Source organism: Mobula birostris, unplaced genomic scaffold (assembly GCF_030028105.1).
Source record: "Mobula birostris isolate sMobBir1 unplaced genomic scaffold, sMobBir1.hap1 scaffold_2789, whole genome shotgun sequence".
NCBI lineage: Eukaryota > Metazoa > Chordata > Chondrichthyes > Myliobatiformes > Myliobatidae > Mobula > Mobula birostris.
In genome coordinates, this window is record NW_027275844.1 from 26617 (window position 1) to 49415 (window position 22799).

At 49.0% G+C, this 22799-nt stretch overlaps 1 protein-coding gene across 4 annotated transcripts in view; it reads right to left on the bottom strand.

The window, feature by feature from the left end:
• LOC140192835 (inosine-5'-monophosphate dehydrogenase 2-like) overlaps positions 1-22666 on the bottom strand; it is a 37350-nt gene extending 14684 nt beyond the window's left edge. For 2 of the 4 annotated variants that reach the window (XM_072250321.1, XM_072250318.1), the window contains exons 1-10: positions 22593-22666; positions 20347-20395; positions 15608-15709; positions 11421-11495; positions 8507-8713; positions 7916-8003; positions 7470-7669; positions 7256-7346; positions 6776-6871; positions 4901-4972 (exon numbers count right to left, since the gene is read on the bottom strand). In XM_072250321.1, the coding sequence (XP_072106422.1) occupies positions 4901-4972; positions 6776-6871; positions 7256-7346; positions 7470-7669; positions 7916-8003; positions 8507-8713; positions 11421-11495; positions 15608-15709; positions 20347-20395; positions 22593-22651 (1039 nt within the window). In that variant the 5' untranslated portion in view covers positions 22652-22666. Of the gene's footprint in view, positions 1-4900; positions 4973-6775; positions 6872-7255; positions 7347-7469; positions 7670-7915; positions 8004-8506; positions 8714-11420; positions 11496-15607; positions 15710-20346; positions 20396-20964; positions 21099-22592 lie in introns of those variants that run through there. The other 2 variants (XM_072250319.1, XM_072250320.1) reach the window with 2 other exon arrangements.
• Between the last annotated feature and the right edge of the window lie 133 nt (positions 22667-22799).

The following is a 22799-nucleotide window of genomic DNA, read 5'->3' on the forward strand; positions in this document are numbered from 1 at the left end:
GATGAATAAATGAATTGTATTGCCGTACATAAAAAGCGTCTCAGAAATGACAGCAAAACATCACAGTTGCTCACAAACCGACTGCAGCTTCGAGGAGGAACTCAGCAAAACTCAAGGCACAACAAAGTGTCACCAATAGAACAAATGTTATCTGCAGTGTAGTGACTGCAACACAACAACTACTATGTTGGTCAACCACGCTATACGGGCATCAGCGAGCAGAAGGCATGACCCACTCTTGCTAGCATCAGCTCATGAAAACAAAGAAAGTCACCAATTCAACTAAATGACAGCCAGAGTCTTGACTCAAGCAAGAACAAGAACGAGAATCTCTCAAAGCATGGATCCCTGCAGGAGGGTTCGTCAACAAACACATCGACACAGATCCAGTATATGAACCCGTACATAGAAAAGACATCAACAATCAGTGAATCACCAATATTCTCAGAGTCTGTACAGCGAAGCAAGCACTCCCAGCAGACCTCCCTCAAAGCTAGCCAATTAGAAACCTCTACTGCTGAACCGTTCAGTGTTTTGAACCATATCCATTCAGACCCCGGAGGAGTCAACACCTTCACTGTGCACCGATGATGGCTTCTCGATTGGAGCCGAAATTCTGCCAAGCTCAGAGATCAACCAAACTTCCAACTTCTCCACTAACTGTTCTGGCACTCTGGTTCCCATCCCCTTGCAACTCTAAACTGCACCGTGCAGCATTAACAAACCTTCCTGCTAGGATATTAGTCCCCCTCCAGTTTAGGTGCAAACCGTCCCTTCCGTACAGGTCCCAATGATCCCAATGGAAAGGAGCCCAATGATCCAAAAATCTTATGTCCTCCCTCCGGCACCAACTCCTTAGCCACGTATTAAAATTGGATAATCTTCCTCATTCTGGCTCACTAACACGTGGCATGGTTAGCAATCCTGAGATCACAACCCTGGAGGTCCTGCCCTGTAACTTAGCACTTAACTCCCTATGCAGAACCTCGTCACTCGTTCTACCTACATGGACCACGGCTTTTCACTGTTCACTTTCCCACTTAAGAATGCTGAGAACTCGATCAGAGATATCCCCAGAATCTTGTTCCCACCCACAGAACCCCCTAGCCGTTCCCTAAACGAATCCCCGTCACCACAGCGTGCAACGTGCCCTTTCTCCTTCCCTCCCGTCTGAGGCATAGAGGCAGAGACCCAACCACTGTGGCTTTCCTCTGTTAGGTCAATTCCCACCCCCACACCACCTCCAGACAGCATCCAAAGTGATATACCTGCTGGCCACAGGGGTACTCTGCACTGGCTCCTTAATCCCTTTCCCCTGCCAGACTGTCTGTCTCCTGTGCCCTGCACCTCTCTACATGTCCCTTCAGCCTGCCAAATGATCCAGAGTTCATCCAGTTCCTTAATGTGCAGCTGGAGGCACATCTTGTAGTTGTCAGGGCCACAGGAGGTCTCCCTGCCTTCCCACATCCACAAGAGGAGCATTCAGCTATCCTGCCTGGCATCTCTGCTGTCCTAACTGAGCAGATATATAGAAGGGAAGGGAAAAAAACTTAACCTAGAGCTTTTGTTTTCTTTGCTTTCTCTGACTGAAGCCTCGAACAGCTAATGCCTGAAGATCACCACTCTGATCCTGCCCACTCAGACAAGGGGGCTGCACGCCGCTACCTTCGTTTAATTTGCTCTTTGCTAAACAATCCTAAGCTCCGAATGGTTGCTGGTCAAAGCTCTTATTCGCTGTACTGATCCTGCTGCTACCTCTTGTACTCAGGTAGTGGACCTGATTGAAGTCCCACCCTCTCAAAGCTTCCAACATCCAGACTGGCCACTGATCAAAGCTCTCCTGGCGTCAGATATAAAGTGAAGATCCCTCCACACACCCCAGTGCATCTCAGATAAGAGCAAAGAAAAGGACATTTAGATGAAAACAGAAGTTTCATTCACTTCACACACTCGCTGGGCATCAATGTCCAATAATCCGTGCCTAAGGAACAGGCCCTTCGGCCCATCGTGTACACACTGACCATCCAGACGAATCTGAAGGAGCATCATTCAGTCTGTACGTGTCTCCTGCTGGGTAATAAGTCCTCGTGCAGATAAATGATGTGAGTCTCTGCCCCCACGGTACCCTCAGGAAGTGCTATCCAGATTCCGACACCCTATGACCTCTAGGTTTATACACACCTGCTGTGGAGAAGCATTTCTCATCACCCACTCTGTATATGTCGCTTACAGAGTCAAACACAGCACAAAGACAGGCCCATCGGCACAATTTCTGATGCTGACCACTTGTCTTCTCTAACCTTTCAGATCTACATCGTTGTCCAAATATCTTCCAAGCGTAACAGCTGCACCAACTCTCCCACTTCCTCTGGCAGTTCGGTCCATAGACCCCACCCCAATCATCAGGAAGCCTTTAAATCTTCCTCCTCTCACATTAAATCTCCACTCCTTATTGATTCACCACCTTACTAAAAAAAACCTGGCAATGCACCTACCTCCACCCCTTGTGAATTTATAAACCTCTATGAGGCCAGCCCTCAACTTTGTTCACTCCGTGGAAAACAGCCCCAGCCTATCCAGTCTCTCCACATAACTGACACACTCCATCCCCAGTAACATTCTGAGGAAGATCACATAATACCAGGGTGCCGCCTGGATTGAAGAGCGTGAGCTATAACGAGAGCTTGGGCTGTTCTCTCTGGAGCAACAGAGGCTGAGGGGAAGTCTCTAAGGTTATGAGAGGCATAGATAGAAGAGGTAGACAATACCTTTTCTCCCACAGGGTATAATACCAGAGGGCTTGCATTTAAGGTGTCAAATCACAGAGGAACCTTCACGAGCTCCCACAGCCCCCAATGACCCTGCGATTTTAGACTCTGAAACTAACATGACAGCATCCTTCAGGAGGATGAACCCACAGAAAATATCCGGCCCAGATGGGAAACCTGGCCGAGTACTAAAGACCTGTGCTGGTAACTGACTGGAGTGTTCACTGAGATGGTTAACCTCTCGCTCAGGCAGTCTGAATACGTAGCTGCTTGAAGCAGACCTCAATTACTATCGTCCAGTAGCACTAACATTCGCTGTGAGGAACTCCTGCTGCTCCAATTTGCCTACTGGATCAGAAGTCAACAGCAGAAGCCATTTCACTGGCTCTTCACTCAACCCTGAAACATCTGGACAGTGAAGATGCTCTTTATCGACTATAGCTCGGCATTCAATACTACTGTCCCCTCAAAACTAATCAATAAGCTTCAAGACTTTGGTCTCAATACCTCCTTGTGCAATTAGATCCTCGATTTCCTCACTTGAAGAAACCAGTTAGTTTAGATTGGCAACAACATCTCCTCCACAATCACCATCAGCACAGGAATACCACAGGGCTGTGTGCTTAGCCCCTGCTCTACTCACTTTATACCTCTGACTGTGTGGCTCAGCTCAGCTCCATTGCCATATTTAATAAGTTTGCTGATGTCGTTGGCCGAATCAAAGGTGGTGATGAAGACAGACTGAAAATCTGGCTGAGTGGTGCCACAACAACTTCTTACTCAGTGTCAACAAGACCAAGGAGCTGATTATTGACTTCCAGAGGTCTGTCAGCCAGTCCTCATCAGGGGATCAGAGATGAAGACTTTAAATTCTTCGGTGTTATCATTTCCGAGGACCTGTTCTGGGCCCAACAGGCAAGTACAATTATGAAGGAAGCACGGCCGCGCTTCTACCTTCTCAGGAGTTTGCAAAGACTTGGTGTGACATCTAAAACTCTGACAAGCCTCTATAGATGTGTGGTGGAGGGTATACTGATTGGCTGCATCACAGCCTGGTATGGAAACACTAAAACCCTACAGCCCAGTCTATCATGGGTAAAGCCTTCCCACCATTAAGCACATCTACAAGGAGCACTGTCACTGGAAAGCAGTATCCATCACCACCCAGGTCATGATGCCTTCTTGCTGCTGTCATCAGGAAGGGGGTACAGGAGCTTTGGGATTCACCACCAGGTTTAGGAACAGTTATTACCCCTCAACCATCAGGCTCTCGAACCAGAGGGGATAACTTTACTCAACCTATTAACACAACCTATGGGCTCACTTTTGAGTACTCTTCATATCATGGTCTTGATATTTATTGCTTAGTTTTTTTTTGTCTTTTGTATTTGCATAGTTTGCTGTCTGTACGTTGGCTGTCTGTCTTTCTGTCCCGTTGTGTGCGGTCTTTCATTGATTCTGTTGTGTTTCTTGGACTAACTGAGAATACCCACAAGAAAATGAATCTCAGGGCTGTTTATGGTGACATATGTGTACTTTGATAATACATTTACTTTCAACTTTGAGGGCAAAGGAGATGTGAGGAGCAAGTTTTTTTTTTAAAAAAACAGAGTGGTGGGTGTGTGGAACATACAGTTTGAAGCAGATACATTAGAGACACTGAAGAGACAGATTGTGAGGGAAATGAAAGGATATGGACATTGTACAGGCAGAAGGGATTAGTTCAGTTGGCCAACTGATTACAAATTTGGCCCAACATTGTGGGCCGAAGGGCTTGTTCCTGTGCTGTATTGTTCTATGTTGTCGAACTACACGTGGTATCCCAGCTACGACTTCAGCAAAGGTTCATCAGAACCTCCCTGCTCTGCCTTTGCAGGACATGGACACCTTCCCATCATCTCATGACCCTGTGCTGTCACCTTCAGACTTGTCCATTCATCACTCCTCCTCACTACGCGTTGTGTTTCTTCACAGACTTCATCTCACTCGCAGTCAGACACAGGCTGGTGTTGCAGACACTGGGTTAGTGACGTGCAGCCACACAGGACGGGGAGCCAGTGCTGGGGTTGGGTGCAGCGGGGAGGGGAGCAAACAGAAGACAGTCACAGCCCAGCACCCGAAGAAACACTTACTAAAGGAGCCCGACACAGTCGACGGGAGTTTGGGGCTGAGAGACTTTATGTCTGGAGGAATCTTGGGTGCAGCTGAATCGGAGTGTGGAGAGAGAAAGAGAGAAGAGAGGGCGGCTGTTACAGCGAGTGCGGAGAGGAGAGGAGAGGAGAGATGGAGGCGAGAGCAGACCCATCACCAGATTGACCAGAGGCCACATCTAACCCACAGGCACCACTCTCCCACCTTCCCAGGTCCATTATCCCACTGCCCTCACCACCCTCACTGACATGGTCACCAACATAATGTACCCCTCCCACTCCCACATCCTCCATTAGCAACTCTCCCTCACCCCCACTAATGGCCCACAATCAGCTTCTTGGGATAAATATTCCCAGACTCAGAGACCAGACCCATCTCCGCGCCATTTTCCCCAAGCAGTTGGAACATTTCTCAGACCCAGACTGTCCACTCGTGTCTCCCCTCGTCCTTCTAAACTCTGGGCCAAGCGCCCCTCTCACCCCCACCGACCCCAATCCCCCACCATCCCCTACCCAGCTGATTCCTGCACCTGTGACCATTCCCCCCCCCCACCCTCCCATATCTCTACAACTGAATCCCAATATTGTAAAACTGGTGTACCATACCACTCCCCCCACCCTCCCACCCTCCCGTATCTCTACACCGGTCCCTGAATCCCAATACTCTAAAACTGGTGTATCATACCACTTCCCCCACCCCCCCAACCCTCCCGTATCTCTATACCGGTCCCTGAATCCCAATATTGTAAAACTGGTGTATCATGCTCCCCACCCTCGCTCTGCCTGTTCACTGGGCCATGCCACCCCAACTCGCTGCTCAGCATCTCCTGCATCAGCAGCAAACAGGTCACTGAGCTAGAGAGGATGTTTCCTATAGTCAGGGAGTCTAGGACCACAGTGCACAGCCTCAGAGTAAAGGGACGGCCATTTAGAACAGAGCTGAGGAGGAATTTTTTTTTAGCCGGAGGGTGGTGAGTCTGTGGAATTCATTGGCATAGACGGCTGTGGAGACCAAATCTTTGAGTATATTTAAAACACAGATTGATACTTTCCTCATTTGTCAGAGAGTCATAGGTTACGGGGAGAAGGCAGCACAATGTGGTTAAGTAGGATAATAATTCAGTCATGATGGAATGGCAGAGCAGACTCAATGGGCTGAACGGCCTGATTCTGCTGCAATGTTGTACGGTCTAATGGCACTGACAGTCATTAACCCCGACTGTCAAAATAGCTCCTCTGGACGCTGCACACAGCCACTGGTGTGGCTCTTTTACCCTGTACCTTTAGCAGGCACTGCATAGGAAGCGGAAACTCAACCCCTCGTTTGTGTAACCCCAACGGTGCAGGGCAGCTGCGAAGCAGAGGAGCGGTGAGAGTTCCGCTGAAGGTGGGCAAGTCATCTTCACAGAACAATTACTGATCCCACACACCCTATGCCTGACAGAGTGCGAGGCAGTGAGATTTCTGTCTTTCATCACACACAGAGTGGTGGGTGCTGCCAGGGGTAGTGGTGCAGGCAGATATGACAATGGTAGTTCAGAAGCCATTAGACAGATGCAGGTAAAGGAGGGACAGGGACCCTGTTCAGGCAGAAGGAATTCAGTTTAATTCAGCATCCTAGTCAGCACAGTCACATTGGGCCAAATGGCCTGTTCTTATGCTGTTTGTTCCACAGAGCGAGAGGGGGCAAAAGTAACTGACCAGGGAACAAGCAGTGCCACGGATGAAGGGGAGGGGCAGTGAGGGGCCAGAGTTCAGGGAGCCAGGAATAAAGTGCCATCGAGAGTCAGACGTGAGGAAGACGGAAAGCAGAATATCCCACATAGGAACCCCAGTGCTCAGGAATTCAGGCCCTACCTTCCTGTGTGATGCAGATAGAGCCGCTGCCCATCCCCACTCGCAGAGCATCCACTCCCGCATCGATCAGGTTCTTCGCCTGCGCAGCTGTCACCACTGTGTACGGGGAGGGGATAAAACCAGAACGGTCAGGGAAAACCAGCTACCTGTACATAACCACTGTGTACGGGGGGGGTATAAAACCAGAACGGTCAGGAAAAACCAGCTGTACATAACCACTGTGTATGGGGGTGGGAGATGGGAGAGAGGATAAAACCAGGACGGTCGGGGAAAACGTAACCACACTGTGGGAGGTGTGGGAAGTGAGGCAGGCAGGTGGTCAGGGGAAGGCAGGGCAGACGAGACACACACCAACAGTGCAACAGCCTGCGGGAACCCACATGTCAGCACCGAGCCGCATGTGGATCATGGACACAGAACCATGGGTTTCTGCGGGGATTCTTTCAGAACGCTGCCGACACCCGGACACTGTTCACTCACCGTTCCCACCAATAACCTGCAAGTCCGGATACTTTTCCTTAATGTGTTGGATCATGTGAATCTGGAAAATAGAGTTTCCCTGCGAGGAATCCTGCAGAAAACAAAGGGAGGAGGTACACTGACTCCTACACAATCGATTCTTTTCCCTCCCCCAGACCACACCAACTCTCGCGATGTGATGGCGCCAGTTTGTCAGTGAGGATGGGATACTCACCAGGACCACAGCGTCCACCCCTGCCTGGGCCAGGAGGTCGAGCCGATACTTGTCGTCCGCATGGGTGCCGATGGCTGCCCCGCACAGTAGTTGCTTGCGGGAGTCCTTGGAGGCAAGGGGGTAGTCCCTGTTCTTCTTCAGGTCGGTCCGAGCGATGATGGCCACCAGCTGGTCATCCTCATTAACGATTGGGAGCTTCCCTGGGGGAGGGGGTGCGGCAGAGTTCAGCTGGTGATTCACACTTCACCCACTCCTAAAGATCACAATCCACCCCCATCCCTACTCACCCCCACCCCCAACCCTGAGGGGTCACAGTAAAGGGTGCAGTGTCTCTGGTTCTCCACCCCCTACCTTAGGACCCCTCCACGGTCTGTAGCTATCACCAGTGATCAGCAACGGTTGGCAGCAGTCGTTAATGATCACCAGCAGTCAGTAACGGTCAGCACCTTTCTTGCTCCTTTGCAGGATCTCGTTGGCCTCCTTCAGGGTAATGTCTGCTGGAGCCACGACCAGGTCCTCCCTCCTCGTCATCACCTGCAGCAGAGGGTCAGAGGTCAGTAGGCCCCACCCCGATCACAGACCCTGATACAGTAATGCTAGACCTCCGGGCCTCAATGCACCTCAAACTCTGACCCTGGCAATGCCTGAATCTGACCCCAGTAACCCCTGAACACCTGACCCTCATTGCCAGCAACACCCCAACCTTCAACGATGGCAATAACGGACTCCCGCAATGGCCCACCCTGTCGACATCTGACCCCCAACTCTGACAGTGCCCAAACCCCAAGCCTTGACCCCAGGAATGCCTCTATCCCTGAGCCTGGCATCGCCCAGCCGGCCAAACCCCTGACCCCAGCCGAAAAGTGGGAATAAACAGTGGGAGAGGACTTCTGCCACCACAGCCCAGTAACCACTTCCACAGCCAACGGCCCCCTTCACTGGGTCACCCCTGGGCCAATTCCCCCACCCCAGCTGTAGGATGTGTCTGAATCCAGCTATCTCTTCCCGCACCTGGGCCCAGCAGCCCCTCCACATACCTCAGCCAGCGGGAGGTCGTGCTTCTCCTGTGTCAGGAAGTCGATGTCTCGAGATGAGATGATTCCAACCAGCTTCCCCCCCAGCTTTCCGGAATCGGTGATGGGAATCCCGCAGAACCCGTGCCGAGCCTTTGCCTCGAAAACGTCGCGGACCCGATCGCGGGGGCTCATCACCACTGGGTCCGTGATGAATCCCTGTTCGTATTTCTGGAAACCCCCATCACAGTTAGCCAGTCACCCAGCCTGACCATCCACACCTCGTCCAAAACCCCACCCTGACTCCACCTTCGACCCAAGCCCAGACCCTCACCACAATCCCAGCCTACGAACCAACTCACAACTCCATCTGGTCTCTGACACCAACCTAACCTCTGATCCCGATCACCCTACCTTGATCTCATATGACCCCAATACCCCCACTGTCACTAAATGGCACCCACCACACCATCATATCTGGTCACCATTCATGAACAAGCCCCACCCCTTCACCAGGACCCCAATCCCCCTCATCCTCACCGCCCCTCCCTAACGGAGCACCCGTCACCCATCACAGAGACACCACCACCCTGGGGAACATAGAACAGTACAGCAAAGTACAGGCCCTTCAACCCACATTATTCTGCCGACCCTCAAACCCTGCCTCCCATATAACCGCCCACCTTAAGTTCCTCCATATACCTGTCTAGTAGTCTCTTAAACTTCACTAGTGTATCTGCCTCCACCACTGACTCAGGCAGTGCATTCCACGCACCAACCACTCTCTGAGTAAAAAACCTTCCTCTAATATCCCCCTTGAACTTCCCACCCCTTACCTTAAAGCCATGTCCCCTTGTATTAAGGGGTGGTGCCCTGGGGAAGAGGCGCTGGCTATCCACTCTATCTATTCCTCTTAATATCTTGTACACCTCTATCATGTCTCCTCTCATCCTCCTTCTCTCCAAAGAGTAAAGCCCTAGCTCCTTTAATCTCTGATCATAATCCATGCTCTCTAAACCAGGCAGCATCCCGGTAAATCTCCTCTGTACCCTTTCCAATGCATCCACATCCTTCCTATAGTGAGGCGACCAGAACTGGACACAGTACTCCAAGTGTGGCCTAACCAGAGTTTTATAGAGCTGCATCACTACCTCGCGACTCTTAAGCTCTATCCCACGACTTATGAAAGCTAACACCCCATAAGCTTTCTTAACTACCCTATCTACTTGCGAGGCAACTTTCAGGGATCTGTGGACATTTACCCCCAGATCCCTCTGCTCCTCCACACTACCAAGTATCCTGCCATTTACTTTGTACTCTGCCTTGGAGTTTGTCCTTCCAAAGTGTACCACCTCACACTTCTCTGGGTTGAACTCCATCTGCCACTTCTCAGCCCACTTCTGCAACCTATCAATGTCTCTCTGCAATCTTCGACAATCCTCTACACTACCTACAACACCACCAACATTTGTGTCGTCTGCAAACTTGCTAACCCACCCTTCTACCCCCACATCCAGGTCGTTAATAAAAATCATTAAGAGTTGAGGTCCCAGAACAGATCCTTGTGGGACACCACTAGTCACAACCCTCCAATCTGAATGTACTCCCTCCACCATAACCCTCTGACTTCTGCAGGCAAGCCAATTCTGAATCCACCTGGCCAAACTTCCCTGGATCCCATGCCTTCTGACTTTCTGAATAAGCCTACCATGTGGAACCTTGTCAAATGCCTTACTAAAATCCATGTAGATCACATCCACTGCACTACCCTCATCTATATGCCTGGTCACCTCCTCAAAGAACTCTATCAGGCTTGTTAGACACGATCTGCCCTTCACAAAGCCATGCTGACTGTCCCTGATCAGACCATGATTCTCTAAATGCCCACAGATCCTATCTCTAAGAATCTTTTCCAACAGCTTTCCCACCACAGACGTAAGGCTCACTGGTCTATAATTACCTAGACTATCCCTACTACCTTTTTTGAACAAGGGGACAACATTCGCCTCCCTCCAATCCTCCGGTACCATTCCCATAGACAACGAGGACATAAAGATCAGCAATCTGTTCCCTCGCCTCGTGGAGCAGCCTGGGGAATATTCCGTCAGGCCCCGGGGACTTATCCGTCCTAATGTATTTTAATAACTCCAACACCTCCTCTCCCTTAATATCAACATGCTCCAGAACATCAACCTCCCTCATATTGTCCTCACCATCATCAAGTTCCCTCTCATTGGTGAATACCAAAGAGGAGTATTCATTGAGGACCTCGCTCACTTCCACAGCCTCCAGGTACATCTTCCCACCTTTATCTCTAATCGGTCCTACCTTCACTCCTGTCATCCTTTTGTTCTTCAAATAATTGAAGAATGCCTTGGGGTTTTCCTTTACCCTACTCGCCAAGGCCTTCTCATGCTCCCTTCTTGCTCTCCTCAGCCCCTTCTTAAGCTCCTTTCTTGTTACCCTATATTCCTCAATAGACCCATCTGATCCTTACTTCCTAGACCTCATGTATGCTGCCTTCTTCCACCTGACTAGATTTTTCACCTCACTTGTCACCCACGGTTCCTTCACCCTACCATTCTTTATCTTCCTCACCGGGACAAATTTATCCCTTACATCCCGCAAGAGATCTCTAAACATCGACCACATGTCCATAGTACATTTCCCTGCAAAAACATCATCCCAATTCACACCCGCAATTTTTAGCTTTATAGCCTCATAATTTGCCCTTCCCCAATTAAAAATTTTCCTGTGCTCTCTGATTCTATCCTTTTCCATGATAATGCTAAAGGCCAGGGAGCGGTGGTCACTGTCCCCCAGATGCTCACCCACTGAGAGATCTGTGACCTGACCCGGTTCATTACCTAGTTCTAGATCTAGTATGGCATTCCCCCGGTCGGCCTGTCAACATACTGTGACAGGAGAGGGTCCGTACCTTCACCCTGCGCACTTGGTTGGCCTGGAACTCGGGGGTGCAGTTGTGGTGAATGAAACCGATTCCTCCCATTAGCTGTGGGGAAGAGAAGAGACCGTTAGACATAAACTCTGCACAAAACACCTTAATGTCAGCCCAACACCTCTCACACTGATACATCAACACCACTCCATCACCCAACACCCTGACGCATCAACACCACCCCTCACCCTGACACCCTGACGCACTAACACCCCATCACCCCTCACCCTGACACACCAAAAACACCCCATCACCCCTCACCCTGACACACCAACACCACCCCTCACCCTGACACACTAACAACACCCCATCACCAACACACCAACACCACCCCATCACCCCTCACCCTGACCCAACACCAGCCCTCACCCTGACACCCTGATGCACTAACACCCCATCACCCCTCACCCTGACACACCAACACCCCATCACCCAACACCGACACACCAGCACCAGTCCTCACCCTGACACCCTGACGCACTAACACCCCATCACCCTGACACACCAACACCACCCCATCACCCCTCACCCCGACACACCAACACCACTTCATCACCTTTCACCCCGACACACCAACACCCATCACCCCTCACCCTGACACACTGACACCCCTCACCCTGACACACCAACACCACCTCATCACCTCTCACCCTGACACACCAACACCCCATCACCCAACACCCTGACACACCAACACCAGCCCTCACCCTGACACCGACGCACTAACACCCCATCACCCTGACACACCAACACCCCTCACCCCTCACCCTGACACACCAACACCCATCACCCCTCACCCTGACACACCGACACCACCCCATCACCCCTCACCCTGACACACCAACACCCCATCACCCCTCACCCTGACACACCAACACCCATCACCCCTCACCCTGACACACCGACACCACCCCATCACCCCTCACCCTGACACACCAACACCCCATCACCCCTCACCCTGACACACCAACACCCCATCACCCCTCACCCTGATGCACTAACACCCCATCACCCCTCACCGACACACCAACACCACCTCATCACCCCTCACCCCGACACACCAACACCACCCCTCACCGACACACCAACACCACCTCATCACCCCTCACCGACACACCAACACCACCCCATCACCCCTCACCCTGACACAGCAACACCCCATCACCCCTCACCCTGATGCACTAATACCCCATCACCCCTCACCCTGACACACCAACACCCCATCACCCCTCACCCTGACACACCAGCACCCCATCACCCCTCACCCCGACACACCAACACCACCCCATCACCCCTCACCCTGATGCACTAACACCCCATCACCCCTCACCCTGACACACCAACACCACCTCATCACCCCTCACCGACACACCAACACCACCCCATCACCCCTCACCCTGACACAGCAACACCCCATCACCCCTCACCCTGACACACCAACACCACCTCATCACCTCTCACCCTGACACACCAACACCCCATCACCCTGACACAGCAACACCCCATCACCCCTCACCCTGACACACCAACACCCCATCACCCCTCACCCTGACACACCGACACCACCCTACCACCCCATCACCCTGACACACCAACACCAAACACTCCTCACCCTGACGCACCAACACCATCCCATCACCCCTCACCCTGACGCACCAACACCACCCCATCACCCCTCACCCTGACACACCAACACCACCCCAACACCCGTCACCCTGACACACCAACACCAAACACTCCTCACCCTGACGCACCAACACCACCCCATCACCCCTCACCCTGACGCACCAACACCACCCCATCACCCCTCACCCTGACACACCAACACCCCATCACCCCTCACCCTGACACACCAACACCACCCCAACACCCCTCACCCTGACACACCAACACCCCATCACCCCTCACCCTGACACACCGACACCACCCTACCACCCCATCACCCTGACACACCAACACCAAACACTCCTCACCCTGACGCACCAACACCACCCCATCACCCCTCACCCTGACGCACCAACACCACCCCATCACCCCTCACCCTGACACACCAACACCCCATCACCCCTCACCCTGACACACCAACACCACCCCAACACCCCTCACCCTGACACACCAACAACACCCCAACACCCCTCACCCTGACGCACCAACACCACCCCAACATCCCTCAACCTGACACACACCAACATCACCCCAATTATCTATCCTGTACCCCAACATCACCTCAACACACCCATTGCATTACCCTGCCATCCCAACATCTGACAGCAGTCAGTGCCCATGGACAAGCTCACCCAGACCTTGATACCCCAAAAGCACACAACTCAGCTCAGGGTCTTACATTCCATCATTCCCCACCATCAATCTTCCTCTTTTGAACATGTAAGTAACATTGGGTGCTGGTTAACATTCAGGGAATCCTGCACAAAGACTCCCGAGTCCCTTTACACCTTGGATTTTTGAGCTTTCTGTCCGTTTGCTTTTATTCCTTCCACCAACATGCATGACTGCGTACTTCCCAACACTCTATTCCATCAGCCACTTCTTTGCCCATTCTCCCAGTCTGTCTAAGTCCTTCTGCAGGCTCCCTGCTTCCTCAGCACTGCCGTCACCTCCCACCTATCTTCGTATCACCTGTAAACTTGGCCACAAATCCATTAATTCCAGCATCCAAATCATTGACATACAACATGAAGAGTTCCAAACACTGCCCCCTGTGCAACACCACTAGTCACTGGCAGCCAATCAGAAAATGCCCCTTTATTCCCATTCTTTGCCTCCTGCTACTCAGCCAATCTTCTACCCAGGCTAGTAGCTTTCCTGTAATACCACGGACTCTTGCTAAGCAGCCTCACGTGTGGTATCTTGTCAAAGGCCTTCTGAAAATCCAAGTAGACCACATCAGCTGATTCTCCTTTGTCTATCATGCCTCCTGTGTTCTTTCTTTCCTCTCCTTTCTATAAGTGTATACCTCAGATAAATATTCTGTGGAGATTTGTGAAAAATATGATTATATGATATATATGCACAGAATCTGAAATACATCTTCTGGAAACGTTTGTTTGATGATGAACTTCAATAAAAAATAAACTACAAAAAAACAATTCCAACAGATTTGTAAAGCAAGATTTCCCTTAAGGAAACTATGCTGACTTTGGCCTATTTTATCATGTGCCCCAAGTACCCCAAAACCTCATCTTTAATAATGATCTCCAACATGTTCCCAACACTTAAGTCAGACTAACTGGTCTATAATTTCCTTTCTTCTGCCTCCCTCGCTTCTTAAAGAGTGCAGTGACATTTGTAATTTTCAATTCCTTTGAAACCATTCCAGATTCCAGTGATTCTTGAATTTTCATTACTAATGCCTCCACAATCTCTTCAGCCACCTCTTTTCAAACCCTGGGGTGCACATCATCTGGTCCAAGTGACTTACCTACCTTTATACCTTTCAGCTTCCCAAACACCTTCTCCTTAGTAATAGCAGCTACACTCACTTCTGCCCCTGGCACTCTGTAATTTCTGGCATACACAGTGAAGACAATCGTGAAATACTCATTAAGTATGGCTGCCATTTCTTTGTCCCCCATTACTACCTCTTCAGCTTCATTTTCCAGCAGTCTGATATCCACTCCCACTTGTATTCTACTCTTTATATATCTGAAAACCTTTTGGTACCTTCTTTGATATTATTGCATAGTTTACCTTCATATTTCATTTTTTCTCACCTTATTGCTTTTTTAGTAGCCTTCTGTTGGCTCTTAAAAGCTTCCCAAGCCTCGAGCTTCCCACTATTTTTTGCTCAATTATATGCCCTCTCTTTTGCTTTTATGTTCTCTTTGTCTTCCTTCGTCAGCCACGGATGCCTCATCCTCCCTTTAGAATACTACTTCATCTTTGGAATGTATCTTTCCTGACCCTTCTGAATTTCTTCTAGAAACTCCAGCCATTGCTGCTCTGCTGTCATCCTTGGTAGTGTTCCCTTCCAATAAACTTTGGCCAGCTCCTGTCTCATGTCTCTCATTCCCTTTACTCCACCAGAAGACCAAAAGGACCGTTGCTATTCATGTGGCTCCTTGGGGTGATACACTACTAAACTAATTGAGGGGCCTCCTCACCCAACCCGGCACCCCCCCCCCCCCCCCACCGTCTAGTTCACTCACCGCCATCGCAATGGCCATATTGGCTTCAGTCACTGTGTCCATCGGGGAGGAGACCAGCGGCGTCTTTAGTGTGATCTTCTTGGTGAGTGCAGAGGTAAGGTCCTATGCAGAGACAGGAAGTGAATCAGTGTGCGCATTCACCCAACAGCCTGAACTGGGTCGAGCCACTTCCAATTCCCTTCTCGGACCAGCAGTCATGGAAGAACCCATGCATGGAGATACAACCCCAAATACCAATCCATCCCAGTCTCCTGTATAGGAACAGGGACTTACACCACATCAGACCGCTCCCCTACAATACTGACCCATGCACAAATAAACATTCACCACCAAATCATTCGGGCAGCCTTTGTTTGTTTGGGTGGGGGGGGTGGTAGTATGTGAACATTAACCTCTGCACATGTCCTTCACGGATGTTGACCAATCTCCGAGTATTTCTGGTGCCTTGTTTTCCACCAGATGAGATCATCCCTTCCAAATGGAGCTACACTTCAGCAGGGGAGAGAAAGGAGAGGCCAGGCGGTGGGGGGGGGGGAAACAGTGTAGGTGGGGCAGGGGGGTGCAGAGGAGATTCACCGGGGTAGGAGTTCCACAGGGCAAAGACACTGGAGAAACCATTTGCCTGAATGAAGGAGAGTTCAGTGATCTACAGGCGAACCGGTTTCTTTGGGGTGGGGGGGGGAGCGAAGAGAACAGTGGGAGTGGGTGAGTGGTGAGGAGAAGTGTGTGAGGGACAGGAAGGGGAAAATCAAACATTAAAGATTGACTTTATTTGTCATGTGTGCATCAACACAAATAGTTAAATACATCGTTTGCATCAACAGCCAACACAGTCCAAGGATGTGCTGGGCGCAGCTCGCCAGTGCCGCCACGCTCCTGGCAACACTATAGCACGTCCACAACTTCTTAACTCATCATTGGAACATGGGAGGAAACCGGAAAACGTACAGACAGCAATGAGAATCCAACTTCAATCCATGATCATTGTAAAGTGCCACTTTCCAGCCACACATTGGTCTCATTGTGTCTCTGGCACCGAGACGGGACCCTCAGCTCAGAAGGGAAGGAGGGAAAAGAGGAGAGCAGTAGTGATAGAGGATTCGATAGTTAGGGGGACAGATAAGAGGGTCTGTGGAAGAGATCGAGAATCCCGGATGGTCTGTTGCCTCCCTGGTGCCAGGGTCTGCGATATCTCAGATCGAGTTCTCGGTATTCTCAAGAGGGAGGGTGAGCAGCCGGATGTTGTGGTCCATGTAGGGACCAATGACATGGGTAGGAAGAGTGAGGAGGTCCTGAAAGGTGAGTTTAGGAAATTAGGCACCAAGTTAAAGGAAAGGGCCTCCAGGACAGCAACCTCAGGACTGCTACCTGTGCCACGTGCAGGCGGGTTCAGAAATAGTGAGATAGCGCAGATCAACACGTAGCTGAAAACATGGTGCAAGAGGGAGGTCTTCAGATTTTTAGATAATTGGGCAGTTTTCCAGGGAAAGTGGGACCTGTCCCGACAGGATGGTTTACATCTAAACTGGAGGGGGACAAATATTCTTGCAGGTAGGTTTGCTAGAGAGGCTCCAGTGGATTTAAACTAGATACAAGGGGGGAGGGGAACAATAGTGTAGGAACAGATGTAGGGGAGAACAAAGAAAAAGGAGATAGTAAAGTTGTTTACACCGTTAGTGATAAACAGAGAGTAAGAGGTGGAGAATTTCTTAAATGCATTTATTTTAATGGTAGGAGCATTACAAGAAAGGTGGATGAGCTTACAGCATGGATTGATACCTGGAAATATGATGTGGTAGCTATTAGTGAAACATGGTTACAGGAGGGGTGTGATTGGCAACTAAATATTCCTGGATTTCATTGCTTCAGGTGTGATAGAATCAGAGGGACAAGAAGGGGAGGTGTTGCATTGCTTGTCAGAGAAAATATTACAGCTCTGGCAGGATAGATTAGAGGGCTCGTCTAGGGAGGCTATTTGGGTGGAACTAAGGAATGGGAAAGGTGTAGTAACACTTATAGGGGTGTATTATAGACCACCTAATGGGGAGCGAGAATTGGAGAAGCAAATTTGTAAGGAGATAGCAGATATTTGTAGTAAGCAGAAGGTTGTGATTGTGGGAGATTTTAATTTTCCACACATAGACTGGGAAGCCCATACTATAAAAGGGCTGGATGGTTTGGAGTTTGTAAAATGTGTGCAGGATAGTTTTTTGCAGCAATACATAGAGGTACCAACTAGAGAAGGGGCAGTGTTGGATCTCCTGTTAGGGAATGAGATAGGTCAGGTGACGGAGGTATGTGTTGGGGAACACTTCGGGTCCAGTGATCACAATGCCATTAGTTTCAATATAATTATGGAGAAGGATAGGACTGGACCCAGGGTTGAGATTTTTGATTGGAGAAAGGCTAACTTTGAGGAAATGCGAAAGGATTTAGAAGGAGTAGATTGGGACAACTTGTTTTATGGGAAGGGTGTAATAGAGAAATGGGGGTCATTTAAAGGTGAAATTTTGAGGATACAGGATCTTTATGTTTCTGTTAGGTTGAAAGGAAAGATTAAAAGTTTGAGAGAGCCATGGTTTTCAAGGGATATCGGAAACTTGGTTTGGAAAAAGAGAGATACCTACAATAAATATAGGCAGCATGGAGTAAATGAGGTGCTCAGGGAATATAAAGAATGTAAAAAGAATCTTAAGAAAGAAATTAGAAAAGCTAAAAGAAGATATGAGGTTGCTTTGGCAAGAAAGGTGAAAATAAATCCAAAGGTTTTCTACCATTATATTAATAGCAGAAGGATAGTGAGGGATAAAATTGGTCCCTTTGAGAATCAGAGTGGACAGCTATGTGTGGAGCCAAAAGAGATGGGGGAGATTTTGAACAATTTCTTTTCTTCGGTATTGACTAAGAAGGATATTGAATTGTGTAAGGTAAGGGAAACAAGTAGGGAAGTTATGGAAACTATGATGATTAAAGAGGAGGAAGTACTGGCGCTTTTAAGGAATATAAAAGTGGATAAGACTCTGGGTCCTGACAGGATATTCCCTAGGACCTTGAGGGAAATTAGTGTAGAAATAGCAGGGGTTCTGACAGAAATATTTCAAATTTCATTAGAAACGGGAATGGTGCCGGAGGATTGGCGTATTGCTCATCTTGTTCCATTGTTTAAAAAGGGTTCTAAGAGTAAACCTAGCAATTATCGGCCTGTGAGTTTGACATCAGTGGTGGGTAAATTAATGGAAAGTATTCTTAGAGATGGTATATATAATTATCTGGATAGACAGGCTCTGATTAGGAACAGTCAACATGGATTTGTGCGTGGAAGGTCACATTTGGTAAATCTTGAATTTTTTGAAGAGGTTACTAGGAAAGTTGACGAGGATAAAGCGGTGGATGTTGTCTATATGGATTCAGTAAGGCCTTTGACAAGGTTCCACACGGAAGGTTAGTTAGGAAGGTTCAATCATTAGGTATTCATATTGAAGTAGTAAAATGGATTCAACAGTGGCTGGATGGGAGATGCCAGAGAGTAGTGCTGGATAACTGTTTGTCAGGTTGGAGGCCGGTGACTAGTGGTGTGCCTAAGGGATCTGTACTGGGTCCAATGTTGTTCGTCATATACATTAGTGATCTGGATGATGGGGTGGTAAATTGGATTAGTAAGTATGCAGATGATACTAAGATAGGTGGCGTTGTGGATAATGAAGCAGGTTTTCAAAGCTTGCAGAGAGATTTAGGCCAGTTAGAAGAGTGGGCTGAAAGATGGCAGATGGAGTTTAATGCTGATAAATGTGAGGTGCTACATTTTGGTAGGACTAATCAAATTAGGACCTACATGGTAAATGGTAGGGCATTGAAGAATGCAGCAGAACAGAGGGATCGAGGAATAATGGTGCATAGTTCCCTGAAGGTGGAATCTCATGTGGATAGGGTGGTGAAGAAAGCTTTTGGTATGCTGGCCTTTATAAATCAGAGCATTGAGTATAGGAGTTGGGATGTAATGTTGAAATTGTATAAGGCATTGTTAAGGCCAAATTTGGAGTATTGTGTACAGTTCTGGTCACTGAATTATAGGAAAGATGTCAACAAAATAGAGAGAGTACAGAGAAGATTTACTAGAATGTTACCTGGGTTTCAGCACCTGAGTTACAGAGAAAGGTTGAACAAGTTAGGTCTTTATTCTTTGGAGCGCAGAAAGTTGAAGGGGGACTTGATAGAGGTACTTAAAATTAAGAGGGGGATAGATAGAGTTGACGTGGATGGGCTTTTTCCATTGACAGTAGGGGAGATTCAAACAAGAGGACATGAGTTGAGAGCTGAAGGGCAAAAGTTTAGGGGTAATATGAGGGGGAACTTCTTTACTCAGAGAGTGGTAGCTGTGTGGAACGAGCTTCCAGCAGAAATGGTTGAGGCAGGTTCAATATTGTCATTTAAAGAAAAATTGGATAGATATATGGACAGGAAAGGAACGGAGGGTTATGGGCTGAGTGCAGGTCGGTGGGACTAGCTGAGAGTAAGCGTTCGGCACGGACCAGAAGGGCCGAGATGGCCTGTTTCAGTGCTGTAATTGTTATATGGTTATTGCAGTGGGACACCCGTAAGGCCAGAAGAAACAAATTATGAACAACACAACAGGTGTTTTGAGGCAGTAGGGGATGGAGTAGAAAGGGCAGTTGGGTGAGACAGTTATCACGTGCTGTCCCCAACCCAATAGACCGAGGAGCTTTAATTCTGAAACTCACCACTTGATCGGAGGTAAAATCAATGTATCCTGGCAAGATCAGGAAATCACTGAAAAACAAAAAAAAAACAGCAACTTAATATTAACTGAACACCCTCAGCAGAACACAGTCTTCCTCTCAGTTAAAATACTAACATCAATGCCTATAAGGGGACAGGACTAATGGTGTTAACTGCGTGTTCTTTAGGAAAAGAACAATGCTCGAGTTTTGCTGAACAAGATGACCACTTGAGCTAGTCCCATTTGCCTGCATTTGGCTCTAAGCCTTTCTCGTTCGCGTACCTGTCCAAGCGTCCCACCCACATACCCGTTCGAGTGTCTTCTAAACAGTGTTGTTGTACCTGCCACGGCCACTTCCTCTGGCAGTTCATTCCATATACTCACCACCCTCTGGGTGAAAAGGGTTGCCTCTAACATTCCTATCCCATCTCACACTTAATCCATTCTCCCAGTTCTCTATCCCCTAACCCTGGGAAAAAGGCTATGTGCATTTACCTAATCCATGCCCCTCATGACTCTACTACATCTGTAAGTCAGGACTGGACTGGACCATATTTGGGGATTCTTCATCTTCGGATCTGAATGAATATGCCACAGTTATCACCAACTTCATCAATACCTGTATGGATGAGTGTGTGCCTTCGAGACCATACTAGACATTGCCAAACCAGAAGCCCTGGATGAACTTGGAGATTCAGTCTGCTGAGAGCAAGATCTACGACGTTCAAAAACAGCGACCCAGATCCTTCAAGAAGCCTATGTACGATATACAGGCAGCCATCGTGAGAACGAGAAAGCAATTCTGATTGAAGTAAGAGAGAGATTCAGATGCACGACAGCCCTGACAGGGTTTTCAGGCCATTACATCCTACAAGATGAAACCCAACATCATGAATGGCTGTGATACTTCACTCTCCAGTAAGCTCAACGCCTTTCATGCTCGCTTTGAAAAGGAGAATAAAACTACACCTGTGCAAATCCCTACAGCATCTGGTGGCGCTGTGATCTGTGTCTTGGAAGTCGACATCAGAACATCTTTCAAGAGGGTGAACCCCCGCAAGGCATCAGGTCCTGAAGATGTACCTGTTGAGCACTATAAATCTGTGGCAGCCAACTGGCAGGAGTGTTCATGGACATCTTCAATCTTACACTGTTGCAGCTGAAGGTTCCCACCTGCTCTCAAAGAACAACAATCAGATCAGTGTCCAAGAAGAACAGGGTGATTTGCCTCAACAACTATTACCCAGCTACACTCATATCTACTGTGCTGAAGTGCTTTGAGAGTTTGATCATGGTTGGAAACAACTCCTGTCTAAGCAAGGGCTTGGACGTGCTACAATTTGCCTCTCGCCACAATAGGTCAACAGTGGATGCCATCTCACTGGTTCACTGGCCTTGGATCACCTGGACAAGAGCAATACCTACACCAGGCTGCTGTTGATTGATTGCAGCTTAGTGTTCAACACAATCATACTCTCAGTTCTAGTCAACTAACTCCAAAACCTGGGCCTTTGTATCTCTACACCTACGACTATGCGGCTGGGCACAGCACAAATGCCATCTAGAAGTCTCCCAACGACACAGCTGTTGCCAAAATCTCCGATGCTGATGAGGAGGCACGCAGGAGTGAGAAAGACAGGCTGGTTGAGTAGGCTTGGAATAGCAACCTTGTACTGAATGCAAACAAGACCACAGAATTGATTGTAGACTTCAGGAGAGAGAAGTTATAAGGATGCACATCAGTCCCTGATCGAGCTTCTTTGGCTTCTGCTGATGAGAACCCTTTTAGGGAGGCACCTGCCCAGGAACCTCAATGACCTCCTCTCTTCCAGCACAAACCCTCAGGTCAATACATTGGAAGGCTGGAGGAGCAGAACACAGGGGACCCCCTCGACTACACACTGTGCTCTGAATTCTGTCTCAGATGATAATCTTGCTTTGAGGCATCCGACAATCTCAATGAATGGCTGGTTCACACTGCCCAAATTCAACATAATTTAATTGAACATTTATGCTCCACTCCTCAGTCCATGCTAATTCAATTAAAAATCAAATGTTTTCAATGAAACTCTCAGCTCATCCAAGCACAGTTAATCAACCCTCCCCCCCACATCAACACACACCAGCTCCCCAACCTGCTGATCGACTCAGCTGTGAAAGACTGCAGCTCCTAACACCAACACCTGTACTTCCTCCTCCCCCTCACAGTGATGCGTTGTCCATTCCCACAGGTGACAATATCCTTACCCACATATATCCTCATCACATCTCCACACGTCTCCTGGAGCACGAACCTCGTGCTCCATCTCTCCACTCCTCTCTCAGGGTTACAGGAGGCGAGGAAGAGAAAATGGAGAATCACAGGACCGGGTCAGCCGCCTGTCAGGAGACAGAGCTGATAATGTCCCTACACATCACCACGGCCTCAGCTGGATAACAGCTCTCAACCTCTTC